This window comes from Pogoniulus pusillus, chromosome 19, assembly GCF_015220805.1.
Source record: "Pogoniulus pusillus isolate bPogPus1 chromosome 19, bPogPus1.pri, whole genome shotgun sequence".
In the NCBI taxonomy this organism is placed as follows: domain Eukaryota; kingdom Metazoa; phylum Chordata; class Aves; order Piciformes; family Lybiidae; genus Pogoniulus; species Pogoniulus pusillus.
Genome location: NC_087282.1, coordinates 2,984,158 through 3,005,775, shown reverse-complemented (window position 1 = coordinate 3,005,775; position 21,618 = coordinate 2,984,158). Strand labels below are relative to the sequence as shown.

The 21,618-nt window shown below is 45.1% G+C and overlaps 1 protein-coding gene across 4 annotated transcripts in view; it reads right to left on the bottom strand.

Moving 5' to 3' along the window:
- Positions 1-21,618, bottom strand: part of HDX (highly divergent homeobox) — a 50,608-nt gene that overhangs the window by 11,601 nt on the left and 17,389 nt on the right. For all 4 annotated transcript variants that reach the window (XM_064158969.1, XM_064158968.1, XM_064158970.1 and 1 more), the window contains 3 exons: positions 11,067-11,213; positions 4,309-4,516; positions 1,079-1,158 (listed from right to left, as the gene is read on the bottom strand). In XM_064158969.1, coding sequence (XP_064015039.1) covers positions 1,079-1,158; positions 4,309-4,516; positions 11,067-11,213 — 435 coding nt within the window. The remainder of the gene's footprint in view (positions 1-1,078; positions 1,159-4,308; positions 4,517-11,066; positions 11,214-21,618) is intronic.

Genomic DNA, 21,618 nt, shown 5'->3' with positions numbered 1-21,618 from the left:
AGTGGAGAACTGAGCCTCTCTGGCATCATCTTTGCAAACCTTTTACCTTTGCCATTTCACATTCTGCATCTCCATGGCAAATGCATCAGCCTGAAACTCAGAATGATTGTACCTAAGGTCACAGCAAGCCAGTGAGGTAAATAGAAAGGGAAAAGGCAGCTGCTTCTATTCAGCTGCCCACAGAAAATGCAGCTGTGAGGTTTCAGCTTACACAAAAGATGATCACATATTAAGCAAAGCAAGAAAATGTTCTCTACAATCTAAATATGAATAGGGAAGGGAGTCTCCTGTTGACCTTCCCACTTCAGATTCTGTGTGATTCATGTCTCACAAATGATGTTGTCACATTCTGACCTCCTGTCATTTACTCTCTGACTGCACTGGAAGTGCAGCTGGGAGGGGAACCATCACCTGCTCATTCTGCAGATAGCTTTTCAGATAAAAACAACCCTACTACATGGGGTCTTCTCTCCTCTTCCTCCCCTCCTCTATTCCAACCTGTGAGAAGGCAGACTAAGCAAGGAGGGTATCTTGCATTATTTGCCATGACTCCTCCCTCTGTCTTTCCTTGTCTCACTGCAGATAGTCAAAACCTCAAGACAACTGTGGCTGACTCGATGTGAATGCAAGTGAGAAAACAAGGGACACCTAAGCAATGCCCTGTCAAGGGTAAGGGAATGAGGAGTACCCATCCACCCCAGTCTGAGCTCTAGAGGCACCTGACTGCCTTAGAGCCACAGAAAGCCACAGCTGCTTACTGTGCTAGGGAGTTTATTCTCCCTGCTTTACTGTAGGAGGCACCTCTAGAGCACTACCACAGCACTACCTGGGCACTGTGCTCTGCACTCCAGAAGAACATCAGGCTGCTGTCATGCAGAAAAAGCTGTTTAATCAGCTCCTACTGAACATGTTTTAGAATGCTTAGTGCATCTCCTTTCAGTGCCCAAACAATTAGGAAGGACTCTCTTAGCAGACATGACTGAAGTTTTTGCTTAGTGAAGAACACTAATGACTGACAACGACCTCACCATTTGCTGTTAAGGAGGGCACAGGAGTGGGAAGGCAGAGCTGTACATACCACATTATCAGCAGATACTGGGTTCTGGTCATCATCCTTGTGACCAATTTCTTCATTTTGAAGACCTTCACTTGTCTCTTCTGCAGAAATAAAACAGCATTTCAGAACCTATTCAAATTTTATGCCAAAGGAACATTTACAGTCTTTACCACTAAGTATGTCACATCTGGGAGATCCAAAAGCAAAGTCACATTATTAAGGTTTAGTCATAAAAAAATACTCTGTGTCTTATTGAAAAAGCCATCACATCACAAGGATTTCAGGCCAATGTCATTCCAGTTGCCACCTGATACAGCTTTCCTATGATGCACAAACCCCTTCCCCTTTTCAGGTTCAGGATGGGATATCAAAAGTGAAGGACTTTTGGGTTTTTAATTAAAATAAATTGCTAGATGAAAATCCTGCATGCCTTGACATGGTAGGGTACATAGCAGAATCTCACCTCCTCCTTGCAGCCTGATTAGTTTTGAATCAAAGAGCTGATAATCAAGCAGATTATTTCATTCTCGTATGGCATACAAGGGCAGACATAAACAAAGCACACACTTGAAAATGGAGCAGATCTTATCCTTACTTTCCAGCACAAGCAGCAGATGAGTTCATTAGCCCAAACTAAGGCCCATGTGAAAAACAGAAGATAAGCCTCTGATTAAGTGTGTTGCTCAGATACACATGAATATACGGTTAAGAAGAGAGTGGTTGCTAGAAGCAACAAACTGAGAAATAAAACATAGAGGCAAGGCAGCTGTGATAAAAGCCTTCCATGATGCAATTAACAGCTAGGCTATTAATTGCAAATATGGTCCTTCCAAGGGCAAGTAAAATTAGAGTTCTGCAGAGGGCAGAGCTTGCATTAAAGGGGTGCAAGAGCCCAGCTATCTCATCTAAAGAGAATGGGCAGCATGGCTCACGTGAGAGACTGGAAGGGGGCAGGTGGTGATGCAGCTGTGGATCACTCACACACACACACAGGGGTAACACAATTTAACTGGAGATTACCAACACTTGCAAAGACAGGGTAATATTTAGGCCAGACTCTACAGAGACAATTAATTGTTTTAAATCAGTTTTGCTATTAGTTAACTATGTCTAAACTGAGAATATTTCATTTGAGGTTGTTGCAAATAACCTTCATCTGCCACCTGTTGCAACTGCTGCCAGTAGCAAAAGCCAAGTGGGTCCAAATGAGAGGACTGTAAAGCAGGCAGAAATAAACAACCCCGTGGTTGCACCTGGAGGAATGAAGGTCACTGAAGATGCACCTCAGAGGTGGTCGATCAGTAACCCTGACAGTCACCACTTGGATTCAACAGCTGACTGACTCAAGTGTCTACAGCACTTTCATCTCTAAATACTCATAGCTGCACCAGTTGGGCTGAGGATAATGACCCCAACAGAGCTGTGTTCATTTACACAGAGCATGGATTCAATTAACACACATTTAAAAAAGGGAAGGTGTTAAAAGTACTTTAATGCTGCAATTTTGCAGCACGACACAGCCTTTTAAATAGATTAATACCACATTTTACAAGTGAGTGCCATCAACACTTTCATCCTAATTATGTGACTGAAAATATCCTTTTCCTGTCTTTGACAGTGTTTTGGTTTTGTTGTTGTTGTGGTGGGTTTGGGTTTTTTTGTTTGTTTGTTTATAAATTAGGACCAAAAGTTATAGTTCTCCAACACTCAAGCAACCAAGCATTTGTGTCTGAGCAGTACAGGTCATTATTGGTAGAAACAGTTTCCAGGAGTTCAAAATAAGCCAAGCTGCACAGTGAGATGCACTCCTTTGAACTGGAGAACTGAATAGAAATCATTCTGGTGGTAGAATAAAGGAATGAAAGTGGGATTCCTGCATGCTGTGGATAGCCTATAGTTTTCTTGCACTTCCTTAAGCTTTGACTCTAATAATCTGCTCACAGTTTCACAGCCTTGTTCAATAAATGTGTTATTCCTCACTTCAAGCCACACAGAATCCAGACTCTTCCCCAGTCACCATTTTCTTTCAAGCACATCTGACTAAATCAGTTCCTTCCACACCTCAGGCAAATCAAGGACTTAGATTCTGCACCTTGCTTGGCTTTCAATCACTTGACCCATTTCTTTATCATCTCTTCTCCTTACAGTAAAATATGACAAAGCTATCACAAAATCATTCCCAGTTCTCCATATTTGTAGTTCTTTCCTTTAAATCGTTCAGACAAAATGACAAGACCAAGCCTGGCCTATTAAGCTGCAATAGTATGGACTAGATCAGCCTTTCTTTTAGTTTAGAGAGCAAAGGCTTTATTGATCTCATCTAATCAGAAGAAGCACTGGGAGCAATTAGTTGAGCTGGTGGAGGCAGTGGATGTGCTGAGTGGCAGCTCATCTGCCCTAGCCCACAGCGCTAATGGAGGGGAGGGAAGGCAGCGATCAATTCAGTGTGGTCAGGCAGTTCTGGGAGGTGAGGCAGGGAATTAAGTTTGAGACACTTATCACTCAAAATCATGCAATTTACTGAGAAGAGAGGCACCCCCTATGTGCTCTTCTAAGGCTTTCTGAGAGGTCCCTTGCTACCAGCTTTGATCTTTTGTGTTGGTTTGTATTTGCTCGTCAGAGAGCGCAGAGGCACTGAAGCCAGCTCAAGGGCAGTGCCTCTGCTGTGCTCTGACATTCTGTGAAGCACTTTTAGTTCTGGACCAAGTCTAAGCTAATTATCTTCTGAGCTTACTTCTTCAGCATCATTTAGTATCAGGCAAACCTTAAGTACAGAGCCCTGCCCAGCTCCAATCGAGCAGGTCTGCAAGTGTTGGTGCTTGTTTAGGTGAGCACTGGTGAGACCCAGGTGAACAGGACTGGCTACTCAAGCTGGCTATGCAGAACTGGTCAGCTAACAGCATTTGGCTTTCTAAGGAAGTGAGACTCAGACATTTGCACTGTCTGCCCATCTCACAGCTGCACCAGCAAAGTGTCAACTTGTCACCTGGCTTCAGAAGGATCCGTCAGGAGCAGATGTCTTTGATAAAAGGTGTCTGGAAGCTTTCTGCTTTTGATAACAAACCAATCAACATGCATATAAAAGCAGAAGAAAGAGACCAAACCATACGTTCAGTACAGCTGAGGTGGTTAACTTGTGACTGTTAGCCACTCTCTGAAACGTGTGTGAAGGTGTACAACAGGGAATGCAAAGCATGCACACTGCCCAAAATGAAAAGCACATGCAGAGCAAAAACTGCATTGTCAAATACCTTGTGAGCTTCCTTCAGATAAGCAGATTGATACTTCATCATTCCTATCATTATCATCCCCCACTTCAGTAGCAGTCTCCTCTCCTGGATTAAGTGCTGACTTAGAAACAAATTCAGACTGATCAGAGAAATCAGCAGGACCTCCTCTAGGGGGTGGGACCTCAATCCCCATTAAACGATATTTCCGTCTTCGATTCCCAATCCAAGTCTTGGAAGAGAAATAAACATGAAGGACATCAGAAGCTATAACAAAAGCAGCACAACTGAACTAGAGGCAAAAGGGCATAACCAACAATTCAAAGCAGGTGATTATTCACCTGTAGTTGACCCTCACAAGGTTGCTTCCCGGAATACTGTGTGCAGGTTCAGTCCTCCAGCACAAGGGAAAAGGGAAAGTGCACAGCAAAAACAAAGAGAACAGACAACTGCCACAAGCCACAGCAAGGGAAGCTCTGACTGGAACGAGGAAAAAAACAATGCTTTACAGTGGGGCTCTGGAACAGTTTGTCCATATGAGTCTTGGCACTCCCAACCTTGGAGGGACTCAACATTTTGCTGGACAGCATCTGGAGAAAGCTCATGCTGAAGCCAAAGCTGCTCTAAATAAAGAGCAGGATGACCTCGTAAGGCCTCTCCCCATCCAAATTACCCAGTAAATTTAGCAGAAGATGTCTCAGCCATATTGCCTCGTTCTGCAACATCCAGTGACCCAAACAGCCCTTTTTTTGCCTACAGCACAGAAGCTGTCCAAGGTGATGGCTCTGTATCACTCCACTTTAATGACATAACTTGGCAGAATTAAGTGCAGAGTAATATCATCCTGCAGCCCTCTTGGGCTGGAAGACAGGTCTTTAAGAGACACTGTTTGCAGAAAGGTATATAAGAGCATACTGCCAAGAGTGGTGACAAATGAAACAGGAACCACAAATGGTATATAAGAGCATACTGCCAAGAGTGGTGACAAAAGAAACGGGTCCAGGACCAAGGAACCTGAAAACCCATTCATGACCAGATAAACAGAGATGTTTTAAGTCTACTTTACATCAGTAATGCTGAGTTTCAAAATAACCCAACCACAAACCAACAAACCTCATTAACATTCATCATTGTTTTCTCTGATAAAGAGAAGTTGGCACTAAAAATCAGACATTCAAAAATAGTTTAACAGGATGTAACAAGAACTGCCTGCAACTCTTCCCCTCTTAACTCTCTTCCTTCTCTTGCATTACTCAGGCTTTTGACTTCCCATCTACTTTTAAAACCCTGATTAACAGCTCTTGTACCCCAGACTCTTCATTCCATCCAAGTCATTTCTCTACTGGCACCCAAAAATCCATCTCATTTTTTTTGCTGACTGCTCACTGCCAGTCTTCTTGTCCTGGCTTTCCTCTCCCTTCCACACAACCTAAACCACAATAAATAGAAGCATCTCTGACAGTTCCAGGATCTGAGCAAATGCTGGCCCAGGACAGAAATTGGTGGAGCATTTGATGCCTGTGATGGCAACATACATCCAGCATGGCCATTACCAGCTTCTGAATCGTGCTTTGTGCTGCAATTTCTTGATTGTTAAAAACCAAGCATGGGCAGCTCCTACTTTTGAAGTCATGCAATCAGGGCATGGCAAATGCACATCCTCTCCATAAGGTCTGTGCTCCAACTGAGTCTATCAAACATGTTAAATGCTGTTTCAGTTGTGGTTTTAATTTAAAGAGACAATAAACATTGCCCTGGGATCAGTTCAGAGTACCTGCAGTTCTTCTTTTTCCCATCACCTTTTCTTCCATCTTTGATCACAGAATGGTTTTGGCTGGAAGAGACCTTAAAGATTATTGAGCTCCAACCCCCCTGCCATTGGGAGGGACATCTCCTACTAGACCCGATTGCTCAAGGCCCCATCCAACTTGGCCTTGAACCTCCAGGGCTGGAGTATCACAGGATGTTAGGGGTTGGAAGGGACCAAAGGGGTGATCAAGTCCAACCTCCCTGCCAGAGCAGGACCATACAATCTAGCTCAGGTCACAGAGAAGCCTCCATAGCTTCTCTGAGCAGCTTGTTCCAGTGCCTCACCACCCTCACTGGGAAGAATTTCCTCTCAATGTCTAACCTAAGTTGAGCTTCTTCCAGTTTGAAGCCAGGACCCCTCATCCTGTCACTACCTGCCTTTGTAAAAAGTCCCTGTCCAGCTCTCCTGTAGGTCCCCTTCAAGTACTGGAAGGCTGCAATAAGGTCTTCCCATAGCCTTCTCCTCTCCAGGCTGAAGAACTCCAAGTCTCTCAGCCTGTCTTCATAGGAGAGGTGCTCCAGCCATGGGATCATCTATGTGGCCTACCCTGGACCTGCTTTGACAGTTTTTCTTGTGTTGGGGGCATCAGAGCTGGACACAGTACTCCAGGTGGGAGTCTTAAAACAACAGAGTAGAGGGAAAGGATCACCTCCCTCAAATCTGCTGGCCAGGCATCTGTTGATGCAGTCCAGTGCATGGTTGATTTTCTGATACACAGCATGAAAAAGTTTAGTAAAAACCTGTTTTCCCTGCAATACCTTGATTATAAAACTGAAAAGTTGGGAAGCATTAACAGCAGTCTCAACTACTAAGGACAGCTTCATGCTGTGCCAGTCTTGGGAAAAAACCCTGTTTTGAAAAGCTGAATCTCTTCAGCTAAAAGATGTCATGCTGAACACTATTTTTAGCAAATCACTTTTGTTGGGTGATATTTGCCTTCCCAGCCTGCTGGTTTTCCTCTTTGAAGACTGCAAAACAGGTACACAGAGAGCTACCTCGATATCTTTGTGCCTTAGATACGGTGTGTAGAGAGAAGAGGATCAAAAAACCCAACATAAAAGTCATCCCTGCCAGATCTGTCTCTTTTTTTTCCAGGGCAATGTATTGCCACTCTTCACAATTTCTCCTAAGGTTAGGATGGAATAAATAGTGCTAACAACAACCACATTTTGAAAGCAAATCTGCTTCTTTTTTATTAAGACACTCTCAAAAAAAAACCCCACCCCACCTGAGGCACTCAGGAAAGGCAGATCTTGTCCTGTCACACAGCCTTCAAAGCAGAGAAATCTTTGATTCAACACACTGAGTATGTCACAGGAGATGAACATATTTTTATAGTGTCTCAAATTATCATGGCAATGAGGTTCCACATCCTGTGTGCCACATTTAACAGGGAATATTCTGGAGCAGTGCCGTGCTGAGTGTAAGGGCAGAGTAGCATTTCTATGCAGGAAACCATCTTAATCATCCTAATTAGAGTCCTAAAATATTACCTCCTTAAAACCCTCACACACCACCTGTCAAGGGCATGTGATCAGACTCACCAAGGCTGCTCAGGGCAGCCAGCCATGAACTCAGCCCAGCAACTTCCTCAGCTTGCACTGAAGAGATGGCCAGTGAGGGTGAGGCAGCATATGTCTGCCCTCGGGCACGTTATAAGTAAATGGACTGGCAGGGAGCCACTGAAAAAGCAGAACTGCAGCCTTCCAGAGATTGAGGTTAGGGTGTCAATGTGATGGAAAGATTCTGGGCTGGAACTTCAGAAACCTCACTTAACTGAAAACAGGAAGATGAGATGGCTTTTCTCCATGTCTCTCTCGATCACAAACTGGATCCAGATCAGGCCTAGAGCCCCCAGCAAGAGGAGGCCATCAGCTGTGAAGCACGAGTGGCCTTTCTGCAACTACTGCTTGCTTTGGCCACTAAACTCAGCAGCACTACCTTCAATAATCCAGCTCCTGTCAGCTGCTGGGAGAGAGGACGTGTCTTTAGCCTGTGGGGAGGCCTTAGGAGGTGCTTTTGACATCTTATGTACAAAACCTTTACATTTTACTCATTAGAAGTTTTTTCTCATATTCCTCAAGAGCTCTGGTGGATGAGAAGCTGGACATAAACCAATGGCATGCACTTGCAGCCCAAAAGGCCAACCCCATGCTAGGCTGCAGCAAAAGCAGCATGGCCAGCAGATGGAGAGAGGTGATTGTGTCACTTTCTTCTGGTGAGATCTCACCTGAAGTGCTGTGCTCCGCTCTGGAGCCCTCAGCACAGAAATGAGATGGAGCTGGTGGCATGGGGCCATAAGAGAGCCATGAAGATGATCAGGGGGCTGGAACAACTCTGCTGCAAGCACAGGCTGAGGGACCTGGGGTTGTCCAGCCTGGAGAAGGTTCTAGGGAGACCTAATAGCAGCCTTCCAGTACCTGAAGGGGGCTACAAGCAGGCTGCAAAGGGACTGTTTCCAAAGGCCTGTGAGGGACAGTGGTTTGAAATTAGAGGAGATTTATATTAGATGTTAGGAACAAGTTCTGCACCATGAGAGGGCTGGGATAGACTGCCCCAGGAGGTGGTTGAGGCCCCAGCCCTGGAAATACTGAAGGTCAGTTATACATTTTCATATAAATGCATATTCTTTCTGTATTAGATTTGTTGTGGTATTTGACACAGACTTACTGAGGTGTCTATATGTACTTGGGACTATTTTACATATGCTACACCTCTGTTGTCACACCACCAAGAAAGAAACAGTTGCTAGCTGCACTCTAGCTAGAATTTAAGACCTAGTGAAATACAAAAGCAGCAAGTACTGCAAGGGAGGAGCTTTTCCAGAAGCATGACTGCCATGTCCTGACTCCTAAGGAGACCCTGCTGCACACTGACCTGCAGCAATCCCTGTTCCCGACTGAAGCAAATGCATGCTGGCAGGTAAAGAGGAGGTACAACACAACGTGCCTGTACAGATCCTAAACCAAATTTAGGACAGATCCTCCAGAGCTCATGATGGAAAATACCTGTCCTACAGCTGGGACACACACTATGTGTCCTTGGAGAAAGGACAACAGGAAGATATGTGGATCACACATGTCCTGTAGCATTAATTCAGCCCTTACAAAGAAAAAGATAGCACAGTACAGTGCACAACCAACCTCCACCTCATCCTAGCTACAGTTCCAAAGTATGCCATATATAGGAACCACAGGCAGAGGTAGAACAGGTACTTAAACAGCATCAGTTCCCTGAAGAAATCTTTCTGTTCATCTCTCTGTTCTAACACAGGCTATGGCAGAGTCTCCTGGCACATTTGCCCTGAGGACAAAAGCATTTCAAGCAGATGTTACTGGAAGATGTGTGCAGAGCTTCATACTGTCTCCCCTTGTGTGACAATAAGGATGACCTTAAGGGAAAACAGGGAGGCAGGGAAGCCGGCTTAACTATCCTGTGAATAAGGTATTTCACATTCAGCAGTCCACCCCAAGATGCTGTCAGTGGACACAGCTTCACCTTTCAGAGAGCAAACCGAAGGGCCTGGTAAATACAGAGCAGCTTTGCCTTCTACAGAGAGCAGAGTAACTATTTTCAGTCTCCAGAAGTGTAACTGCTGGCTTTGTAATGCACATGTGCTCAAGAAGGCAAGATGTAAATAACCAGAGAGCATTTAACACTGAAAGTAGCTCTGTTAGCAGTCAGACATGTCAGCCCAAGCAAGAGCTCCAGAAGAGAAGAGTTTCAAACAAGGGCTCCCAGTTCTGCTTTTGGAGAAATGTCAGAATTCTAAGAGGAGAACAAGAGGATGGCAGCTGAAAGGACTAGGCACAACTGTCATGCCTGCTCTGGGGGAGAGGACTCTCATAATGTTTGTGTACTGACTGCAAAGACAGTTGGGCTGTTTTCTGAAGAATGGAAGCACCCTGAGCGAAGGAGACAGTGGTGATGTAATGGCTGCTAACTGGGAATAGAGGCAGCCACTGCTGTGTACCAAACCTCTGGCAGGGACGACTGGAGTGGCTGTCAGGAGCCAGGCTGTCTGCAGCAAACCTTGGGCTTTCTAAAGCAATCCCTCCTCAACAACACCTGACAGACTATCAAACTGAAGTGACCCAGAATTCTGCCCTCTATCACCTACAAGGATGATGAAGGGACTGCAGCACAGCTGAGAGCTCTGGGGCTGTTTAGTCTGGAAAAGACTGAGAGGGGATTTAATAAATGGATATATATATCTCAGGGCAGAGTGTCAGGAAGGGGCAACCTCTGCTCACTTATGCCCTGGAGGGGAAATGGATGTAAAAGAAGTTCCACTTCAACATGAAGATTACTGTATGGGTCACAAAGCACTGGAACAAGCTCCCCAGAGAGGTTGTGAAGTCTCCTGCTCTGGAGGCTTTCAAGCCCTGTCTGGATGCGTGCCTGTGCAATCTGCACTAGATTTATGGTCCTGCTCTGGCACGGGGGTTAGACTTGATGATCTCCAGAGGTCCCTTCCAACCTCTAACATCCTGTGTGACCTCTCAGCCTGGCTCCAGGACAATCCTGTAAAGTACCTGTTTCCTATTTTTGATCTATTTCATTCATATGTTTACAAAGACTTTTTCCTTCCTGTAAGCATCAAAGAGAAATACTTCCCCTGTATCTTTAGAAAGGTTTTTTTAATGCATCTTAGTAACAACAATTTGCAGTCTTCTAGGATTTCCCTAAAAAAAAAAAGTAACACTTCCACTTAAAATCTTCCTCAAACCTAAAAAGAATGTCAAACAGCTTGTAGTGCTGCTTCTGCTGCTGATCAATAAGGCCCTTACCTGAGGGCTTTTTACTATATATAGCTTGCAGAATGAGCAAGAGAGCACTTCCCAGCCTGGTCATTCATTATGTAATACATGAAATCTATTTCAAGCTTCCTCATGAAATTTTTAGAGGCTTTCATCTGGCCTACTTTTTTTGCCTCTGCGACAAGAAGAGGGAAGACTCTGAGATTTCTTACCCGCACTATTTCACAGTCAACATTTAGCTCTGCAGCCACAGCTTCGATTTTCTCCCTGCAGACTGAGCCCAGGCTGGTCATGCCATTGTCCCAGTACTTCTTGAGGGTAGCTAAGTCTCGGTCACTGAACTGTGTGCGGTCCTGTAGCTGCAAGAAAAAAGCCAGCACTGTTAGATTGGAAAATCATAGAATCAGCCAGGCTGGAAGAGAGCTCCAAGCTCAGCCAGTCCAACCTAGCACCCAGCCCTGGCCAATCGACTAGACCATGGCACTAAGTGCCTCATCCAGTCCTGCTCTTTAGCTCACTTCCAGAGCCTTTCATACAGTAACACACACCTCTTACGCTGCCTCCACAGCTCTGCTTCTCTTTTAACCCTCCCTTAGGAATTTTGGAGGGGAGGGTTAAGGTTGATTTTTGTTTCTCCATCCAAGGCAGTACAAGAATTTCCTGGGGTTTGCTTTAGGGGCAAATCCCGTCCCTGGAGCTGTTCAAAGCAGGATTGGACGTGGCACTTGGTGCCATGGTCTGGCCTTGAGCTCTGTGGTAAAGGGTTGGACTTGATGATCTGTGAGGTCTCTTCCAACCTTGGTGATACTGTGACACAAGTTTAAAACACTTCAGCTTTGTTTCGACCCCACTTGAGTTTTTCCTTTTAATTTATCTCAATCTGTAAGGCCTCACTGAAAATAACTCTTCTCCCCCACCCCACCTTGTGCTGTTTACTCTCTCCACCCAATTTATGCTAATTATTCCTTAAGGCTTTTCAAGTTTCTCACCCTCCCCCACCCAAAGATGCTTTTATCTTGCTGCAAACTACAATACATGAATAATTCAAAGGATTCCAAGTTCCTAAAGGGAATACTTGAATGTTTATTTGGTAAGCTTCAGAGTTGAAATTGGTTCCACTGTTTATTTGCAAGTTCCCTGACTCTTTGTGTACATTTCTTGGAATATGTGATAGTGGATTCCTGATAAAAGCAGTAACACTGGAAATCAAATCCTAGCTATCCCCCCTCCTTCTTGGCCTGCTGTGGCCATGCATTGCCACTTGCTAGAAGAATTTAGAAACCTCTTAGCCCAGAATTTTAACTAGAACCCATAGGTTCGTTACAGCAGCCTGTGTCTGTTATGGCTCCTGCTCTTAGGAGCAGAGAAATGCAACATTGAAGTCTGCACTAGTAAGTTGTAGCCATGTTGCCCCAGATTTGTCAGTATTTCAACAGCTGAATTTTCTAACAGCATAATCACAACTTCCCTGGCAGAAATCTGGGTTTGCTGGTTTAAAAACTGTTAGAAGTTAGGATGAAGTGACTTTAAAAAGGGTAAAAAGAAACTTCCCAGGACTAAACTCCTTAACATAATCCTAGGTGGTGTAATAAGAAAGAAGTAGTGGTCTTCAGCCTGGAGAGGAGAAGGCTTCAAGGAAACCTTATTGTGGCCTTCCAGTGTCTGAAGGGGGCCTACAGGAAGGCTGGGGAGGGACTACTGACAAGGGCTTGTAATGACAGGATGAGGAGGAATGGGCTTGAACTGGCGGAGGGAAAATTCAAGCTGGATGTTAGGAAAGGGTTCTTTGCAGTCAGGGTGGTGAGACACTGGCACAGGTTGCCAAGGGAGGCTGTGGCTGCTCCCTCCCTGGAGGTGTTCAAGGCCAGATTGGATGAGGCCTTGAGCAACCTGTTCTAGTGAGATGTGCTCCTGCCTATGGCAGGAGGTTGGACCTGGCTGAGCTTTGAGGTCCCTTCCAACCTAACTCACTCTACGATTCTATATTCGAACATGATCCATTATTAACTGCTCCTAAGCACTCAGACTCTTTTCTTGGCTATGAGCTCACACATTCAAGTAGAGGATCAGAGAAGCTGTTTCCCTCCTGCTCATCCATGTGAGGGAGGGAGGTGCTGTGAGCCGCTGGGCTGCCTGGAGCAGCTCTCCTCTGGACTTGAACGCTGAGCAGCTACCAGCAGCTGCAGGAGGAGATGTGCTGCCAGCCAGCATGCTGCAGCCTATTTTAATCTACAAGTGATCCAGTTGGCACATTTCAGGGCTGCTCTAGGATGAGCAATGCAGTGCAGTAAGTGGACTTCACCCCAGGAGCACCCTACTGAGCAAAGCTAAATGCCTGATGCCCACTCAGCCTTAGGGAATGCCAGTTCTGCCGGTATGCCTGACCCGAGGTCCTGCTTCCTGCAAGCCATTTCCAAAGAACAGAAGTCTGCTTATCTCCTGAATCACTGCAGCAGAATCTCCTTCACAGCTACTGGCAAAAATTAGATTGCAGTTTCTCCAAGTGATGGGAAGGGCTCCTGCTCTGCAGGCAGGGAGCTGGCCAGCCAAGCACTGAGGAAAGGGAAACCCCTCATGGCAGGGTTGGAAAGGACCTATGGACATCATTTGGTCTGCCTCTCCTGCTAAAGCAGGTTGCCCAGGATCACAACATCCAGGTGGGTTTGGAATCCTTCCAGAGAAGGAGGCTCCACAACCTCTCTGGGCAGCCTGCTCCAGCATCCTGCCACCCTCAGAGGAAAGAAGCTTCTCATCACCTTCAAATGGAACACATGACAGCAACACTCAAAAAAGGAGCCACACTGGTGCGTCCTGCTCTCCTGAGTGCTCAGGGCACCCTCACCTTCTACAGTGTTTTTAAACATAAATAAATCCCATTAGCTGTTTGTTCTGGAGAGTTCACGCTCACAGCACTCCATCACTCACACATCTTACTGCAATCTCACTTACCAGGAAAACAAAATAGAGATTTTCCTCATATTTAATAAGCACAACCTAAAAGCCTCTGGAATACGCCAAGGAAAGTCCCCTTCTGCTGCAGATGGCTGAGAGTGGCTAAAGGAAATCTGCTTAATACTACTGCAGATAAGGCAGCAACCCTAGTCTTGTCTTTTCTCACCTAACTTACTGCAACAGTCAGACAAGAACAAAACCCAAAGAAAGTAGAGCAGCTGCTGGAGGAAGGTCAGATTTCTGCTTGCCACAACATTTTTCAGTTGTCTAAGAAAATGCTTCTTCTACTGAAAGAATACAGGGCAAGAATATCTGCTAACAGAAAAGCTTTACATGTGCAGTATGCAAAAGGATCTCACGTTAGACAAAAGGCACACAGGGTCTGACTAGAGAGATACCAAAAGTATGGTCCTGCCAGAAGCATGCAGAGGCTGCTCAGCTTTTACTTACTAAACACTGGGATTTTCAGTGGAGGAAGAAGTGTTAGCAGAACAAGCTGGCCTTCAAAAGCTGTACTGAAACAAGCAATGTCCTCTCTTTTCCATTTTAGGTGGGTATAAAAAGCAATAAAAATCTTGTTAATCACTGCTCAGTAGCAGTCACCTCACAACTACTGTTCAGCTCTGCTGCAAGAGCAGGGGTGTAGAAGCAGTTGCAACAGTTTAGATGGAAACAGATCATGGGTTGGAAGGAAACTCAGAGATCATGTACTCCAACCTCCCTGCCATAGCAGGAATACCTCTCAACTAGACTCAGCTGCTTAAGACCTAATCCAACCCCCAAGGGTGCATCCCCAGGGAGGAGGCAGCCACAGCCTCCCTGGGCAGCCTATTCCAGAGTCTCACCACCCTCACACTGAAAAACTTGTTTCTGAGATCCCGTCTAACCCTGCTCTGGCTCAGCTTCAAACCATACCCTTTTGTCCTGTCTCTGGACACCCTTACAAGAAGTCCCTCTGCAGTCTTCCTCCAGGATCCCTTCAGGTACTGTCAGGCAGCTCTAAGGTCCCCCCAGAGTCTGCTCTTCTCCAGGCTGAACACTGCCAGCTCCCTCAGTCTATTCTCACAGCAGAGGTGCTCCAGTCCTTGGATCATGTTTGTGGCCACCTTCTGGATTCACTCAACAGCTCTGTGACCTTCTTGGGATGAGAAAACCTGATGTTTTAAAGTCACAGAGCTCTCCTGTAGCTACATTCCCAAAGAAGACTTTTGCAGCCACTCAGTGTAAAAAGGAGGGGGGAAATCAAAGAAACAAACCTCCCTGTCAGAAGTTATCTCTAGTGATCCAGATGATGTGCTAGTGTGAAGCTAGCTAGAATGTTTTGGTGAGAAGAACTAGATTACAGGCTGTGAAAGGGAAGCAATGGTGATGTCTACTTCACTCATAGGCTTGCTGAGATGTATAAGAACAAGAGTATAAACATAGATAGGACAGTTGCTCTCTGTCCTGGCTGTGGGCTGCATTTTCATCTCTCTCTAATCTAACCTGATTAATCCACCTGCTCCCTAACCCCCCTTGGCTGATCCTCCTTTCTTCCTTGGGCACAAGGCAACATCTAGGGTAAGGTAGAGAGGAGTGGAAGAAGGTGGAAGGGCAGTTGGGAGTCCCTCGGGGGACTCAGGTTTCTGGGAGGGCTGTTGTGTTTCTATGTTACCTTTTACCTTGTATATTTCTGTAGCTGTATAGACTGTAAATATCTGCTTGTATCTTGTGCTAAGCTGTAAATAATAAGCATTATTCATTTTCCAGAGCTGGCTGAGTCTAGTCTGGGTGATTTCCAAAGTGGGGGGGGGGGGGGGAGGAGGCAGGGAACACCCAAACCATCACAGATGACAATATGTGGGTTTGCTTTTTTGCCACATCAGCTACTTCATCCCCTCACTTATTCCTGAAGAGCCTGTGCAACAGCACATGCAGCACACTGATAAGGAGCACGGGTCAGAGAGGGAAATGAAGAACAAGTTTTTTCAGTCAACTGATATGAAGGAAAACCCAAAAGACCCACAAGACACACCACATGAAAGAGTACAGAAAGCAGGAACAGAACTGAGGGGAAACAGGAGTGCATGTAGACAGAAGATGGTATGAGAATTCCAAGCCGCTCAGGGTTGAGAGGAACAGCCTGGTTCAACCCAGCCCAGCAAACTCCAGGTGTTCTCCAGTGAGTACTTTTCATCCACTTCAACTTTTCTACTTTGGAGCCTGCATCTTACTTTTTTCACTAAGATCAGCACTGAGTAACCTACTGAATACAGCTAAGAAGGCAGGAACTGAGCCTCTGAGAAGCCAGATGCTTACATTCTGGCAGTGAGTGATGACTGTAACACCGCTGCTGGGTCTCTGCAGCAATGAAGAAGAGACTCTATCACCTTTCTGGACTTGAAGCTCTACCAGTGCCCCAAAAGAAAGATTCTCAACATTTAAGGTCTGCAATTCACAAAAAAGTTGCTAGAAGGGCAGCAGGTCACTGTGTATTTAGTGACCCAGAGGAGCTGCCTGCCTGCCCCCTGCACACCATGTGAGCTGCTCTATGGTATTCCAGAGAGTGCTGAGGAAGAAGATTCTTTACTTACTTCACTCTCATTTGCTGCACCACCTTAACAGGATCAGAGCAAACCTTTATGCTCACTGATGCAAATGACACCTCAGCTTGTCCAGAATGTAGATTCAGGCTAGCTGCCTTTGAATGACTGTGCCATGTGCCTGTTTCTTGGGGAAATCATAAACTACATTCCATGCCAGGATCATTCCCTTGATGAAAATCATACTCAAGTTTTATCCCTCCATTATAAGGTGCTCCAAACTCACATAATGCTGTCAACAAAAGCCAATGACTCCCGAGAGAAAGTGGAGGGCAATTTTTTCTACGCTGAACATGTAACTACACTTCCATCAATTTAGTTAATGAGCTTCTCATGCTTAGTATCATCAGAGGAACTGAACAGCCAAGAGGAAGAATCCACAGCCCTAGAAATGTCACAAAAGTCGTGGCTATGCATTTTAGCATAGGAAAAACATCAGAAGTTTCCTATTTAGGGCAATACTTTCCCTATGCAAAGACAAGCCAGTAATTCAGTACTTATTTTAACTTCATTCTAACAACTACTACAAGGATACAATCCTCATTTCCTCTCTTCAGAGCTCCTGCTTGCCGATCCAAGGCTGGGCTTTACCCTTGGCAACGTTAACTGTTTGCTAAACACTTTGCATTTACCAGTTCTGCTGCCCACACTTTGAAGAGCAGAGAGAAGCTTCCTCCAGCAGAAAATAAACTATCAACTGAAAATGAAAAGCAATCCTTGTGAGCAAATTGAATCAGCAGTTCTGCTGAGTGCAGGGTTAAATCCTGCTTATCCCCTGACCTCTCAAGTGTAATAACAACATTCTTGTAAGAGATGACCCAGTTTATTATAGAATTCCTGGCACTCTGCCCAGCCCCTCCTAATACCCACTCTGCAGGCAATATTTGTGGTGCAAATCTGGTGTCTATAATTGGGATGAATAATTGCATTGCAGTGGAGTGTCCTTATCTTGCCTTTTATTACAGCCTGCTTTTTTAGATCAGTTTTTATGCATGAGCTGAAAATGTTTCAGGCCACATGCACAAAAAGCTAGACACCATCCTCAGGTTATTAATAAATCACATGTTCAAAAGATGAAAGAAGCAGAGCTTTAATAGAAACATAACAGTTATTTCCTTCAGCTGCAGCTGAGCACTGTGTGTTGTTAAAAAAAACCACTTACATTGCAGTGAAATATTAAATTGAGAGCTGAGCTGCCATGCTTTGTGATGAAGTGTTCTAAAGTCATGCTAGTTCTAGCACACCAAGCTCTCACCACAGATTTCAGGCACTACTGCTCAGAAACTCTATCATGGAGATATGAGCAAGTTTTAAGTTCCAGTTGCACAACTGCCACAAAGCTGTTCCCCTTCTCAGGGATGCTCAGCCCCTTGCTGCAGGACCACTTGTGCTGCTCTGGCCAGACACCAATGCTCACAGAGAGCACAGTGGGAGAAGCCCCTTTGGCAGAGCTGTGCTGCCTGCAGACTGGCACACTGCTTGCACTGTCACCCAGCAAAGCCCCAAAGACTCCCAGGCTCTGCATGATTCTCCCAGAGGAAAACGGAAGGTAGTTGGTGGCCATAACTACCAGGGAGCTGGTACATAGACACTGCCTTCCCATGCATCTTTACAGTTCCCCTCACATCATGAGAGGAGGTAAGTACCCAGCACAAGGTTAACTTCAATCTTCTAATGAAGAAGAAATGAACCTGAAGACCACAGGCAAAGCAAATGACTAGGAGAGCCTAAGGCTGGTAGCAGCAGCTCTCTCCTAGTCATTTGCTTTGAAGATACAGCAGCAAGCTGCACAGCCTACAGGTAAAAAGGTGTTTGGAAATGGACTGCAAGCCAAAGGGCAGCTGAAGACACACTTAAGCTATTACTGCAAACACACTATGAGTGCACAAAGTGTCAGGTTTCTGGAGGAGAGAATTTTTTGCATCTTTTCCTACTGGCTGAAGCTTGAAGTTTGCTCTGATGGAAGCAGAACTAATAAATATTTCATAGTAGCACAGCTTGAAAAGAGCTGTAACTGCTTCAACACTCAGCCAAGTTTGCATATGTTCTCCTAATATGTGTTTCTAAACAAAACACAGCTAAGAAGGAGGAGGAAAAAAATGGGGGGGGGGGGGGGAGGGGATGAGATCAGTGCAACAGACTAGTGTAGCCAAAATATTACACTCTAAATTTCAGTTATCTCACTCTGAGATTTCCAACCAACCCTCCAACTCACCTCTCTTCTCAAGATGTTGAATTAGTTAGTGAATATTTAGCCTCAAAGGAAAAAGATTTTGAAACAGTAAATATCCTCAATCTATTAATGTCTTCCTTATAGTTAACTAGAAAGCCCAGCCTGCAGGATTCATAGAAAGGTTTAGGTTGGAAAGGACCTTAAAGATCATCCTAGAGTCAGCATCTATATGAGAAATAAACACTGACTGCTAAGACATCAGAGGGTTGAACTCATAAGGTTTATTTCAGCTTAATTGATTCTGTGATTCTATGACACTTAAGCATGTTCATGCACTTAAGACTTAAATGCACGGGCAAAAGTGAAGATATTTTCCTCCTTTTCATTCTCTTTATCCAGCACAAGTTTTAAGTGCTGGTTATCCTTGCACCACCCTGAAAACCCCCAAATCAGTGCCTTCCAAAGGTCAGTGCCCTGCACATGCACCATGACAGAACACAGAACCCTGTAATTGCCAAAGGCATTCTCATAACTAGCTGAGTGTGATATTTCTGGCCTAACATTCATTAGCAGCCAGGATGATGTCACTTCACAGCATAGCTGAGCAGACCAGAAAGACTTTGTGCAGAACTGCACAGTTCCTATTCCTTTCTTACTGCAGTTGAAGGACAGGGCAAGGAAAACAAAACATCAAGGCAAAGATTAGAAATTCAGAGCATCTAAGAGATGATCTTCTCCATTTCAAACAAAATACAGATCAGCCTTTTTGCTGTGTGAATGGCAGTAATTGCCATAATCACACTTCTACAACTCCATCCATGCTATTTCTGTTCCCTCACCCTCTTTCTTCAAAGGAAATTCACATCTGAAACTGAAGTTTCCTAGGAAGTTAGATCTTTTTCTCTTTCTGTTGTCTTACACCTGTGTGTATCAGAGCAGTTTTAAGTGCCAACTCTGAACTTGTCTCCTGAAGATGGCTAATCAACCATTCAAACTGAAGAAAATGCATCCACAAATCTGGAAAGAGATGCTGTCAGACTGGACTCTATTAACCAACAGGGTTCAGTTTAGTGATTAAAGAAGAGAAAGGAGAAAGAATTCCCTAATAACCATCATAGAATCAGCCAGGTTGGAAGAGACCTCCAAGCTCATCCAGTCCAACCTAGCACCCAGCCCTAGCCAGTCAACCAGACCATGGCACTAAGTGCCCCATCCAGGCTTTTCTTGAACACCTCCAGGGATGGTGACTCCACCACCTCCCTGGGCAGCCCATTCCAATGCCAATCACTCTCTCTGGGAAGAACTTCCTCCTAACATCCAGCCTACACTTTCCCCGGCACAACTTGAGACTGTGGCCCCTTGTTCTGTTGGTGGTTGTCTGGGAGAAGAGGCCACCCCCCACCTGGCTACAATGTCCCTTCAGGTACTTTCACATCCTTGAAGGCTTTAAAGTTATTGCAGAAATTCCTGCTCCAACTTGTGTCAGCTATGAACAACAACCACCATGTCTCAACAACCTACCCTGTGCTGGGAAGCAGTGGACAGCACCCTGTCAGCTCTCTTCACTGCTCCCAGCCACAAGCTCCTGCTGCCCACTAAGGAGAAACTCAGCAGAAGAAAGGGACAGGTCAGACACTTGACCTGGGTTACCTTGGAATTAGATGCTGGCACCAGTGCCGTGGATGGGGTGGCAGTGCACCAGCAGGGGGTGGAGAGGAAACCTCTCCCTTTCAACAGTGAGATGTGCTGTGAAATCTGCTTAGTGAAACTGTACTCTAGGACACCACCAGCTGTCTGGTGTTTTAATAAGGTCATCTAAGTGACAGAGGGAAGGTGCTTTTCGGAAAAGGGTTACATTAAAACAAGTCTGAGAGAACTAGGAGAGCAAATTTAAAAAGCAAACCATAAAAATAATGGAATGAGCAAGAAGAGTATTTGCATAAAAAATAAGGTTCCTCTGGAAGATGTTCTTATCACAGTGTCATCAAGGTTGGAAGAGACACTAATACAGTCAGAAGAAAGTAGAAGTGTGCTACAGCTGAGACCAAGCAGGAGTCTGAGAGGAAACGCAATGAATGTGGTGATCTTTAAGACTCCTACTGACAGGAAACACTGCCAAACTCTCACCTTTTGTGGACTGAAGAGAACTGAAAATAACAATAAGAAAAAAATCTCTGAGTACAGCAGGGAGGAGAAGGGAAGGGAAAGTTCTTTCACTACCTGACATCATTACCACAGCAACATTGCATGGCACTGACAGCTCAGCAGCTTGGGGGTGGGGACTGATGGGCTGAATTTGGTTCTGCTGATGGCCACCTCCCTAGATACTGCTTCTGACAGAGCTGGCCTAGAATGTAACAGCTTCTTGAAAGCTTGGTTGTGCCACACAGCCTGCATGTTTAGGGTGTGGTTTTGTGCTAAGCAAGTAGAATTGACCAGCTCCTCAAAAAGAACCCAGCAGACCACCACAGAACAGTAATCAAACATGAGAATCACAGAATCAATCAGGTTGGAAGAGACGTCCAAGATCATCCAGTCCAACCTAGCACCCAGCCCTAGCCAGTCAACTAGACCATGGCACTAAGTGCCTCATCCAGTCTTCTCTTGAAGACCTCCAGGGATGGTGACTCCACCACCTCCCTGGGCAGCCCATTCCAATGGCAAATCACTCTCTCTGTGAAAAACTTCCTCCAGAGGCATCCTCCTGACAAAGCTGTTTGTGTTATGGTTTGGAGTGACTTATGAATTAAGGATATCAACCTGTCTGATTCTGCTTAATGATAAGTTACTTGTACGTGGATAAATTTACACTTGGTATAGTGACTAGAGAGAGCATAGCCTAAATTTGTGCATGTGTGGAGCAGCTGCAGAGGCAATTACTCTCTTAAGCAGTCAGTTGCCTCAACTAACAACACTTTCAACATAACCCACTCATTCTGAGCTCTAACCCCTCACTCCTTAGAGTCCATGTGTTACATTTCAGCTGACAGCACAATTCATATACCTGGGCATCATTTGACTTGACACAGGATTTCAACCCTGATCTGCTTTTACAGA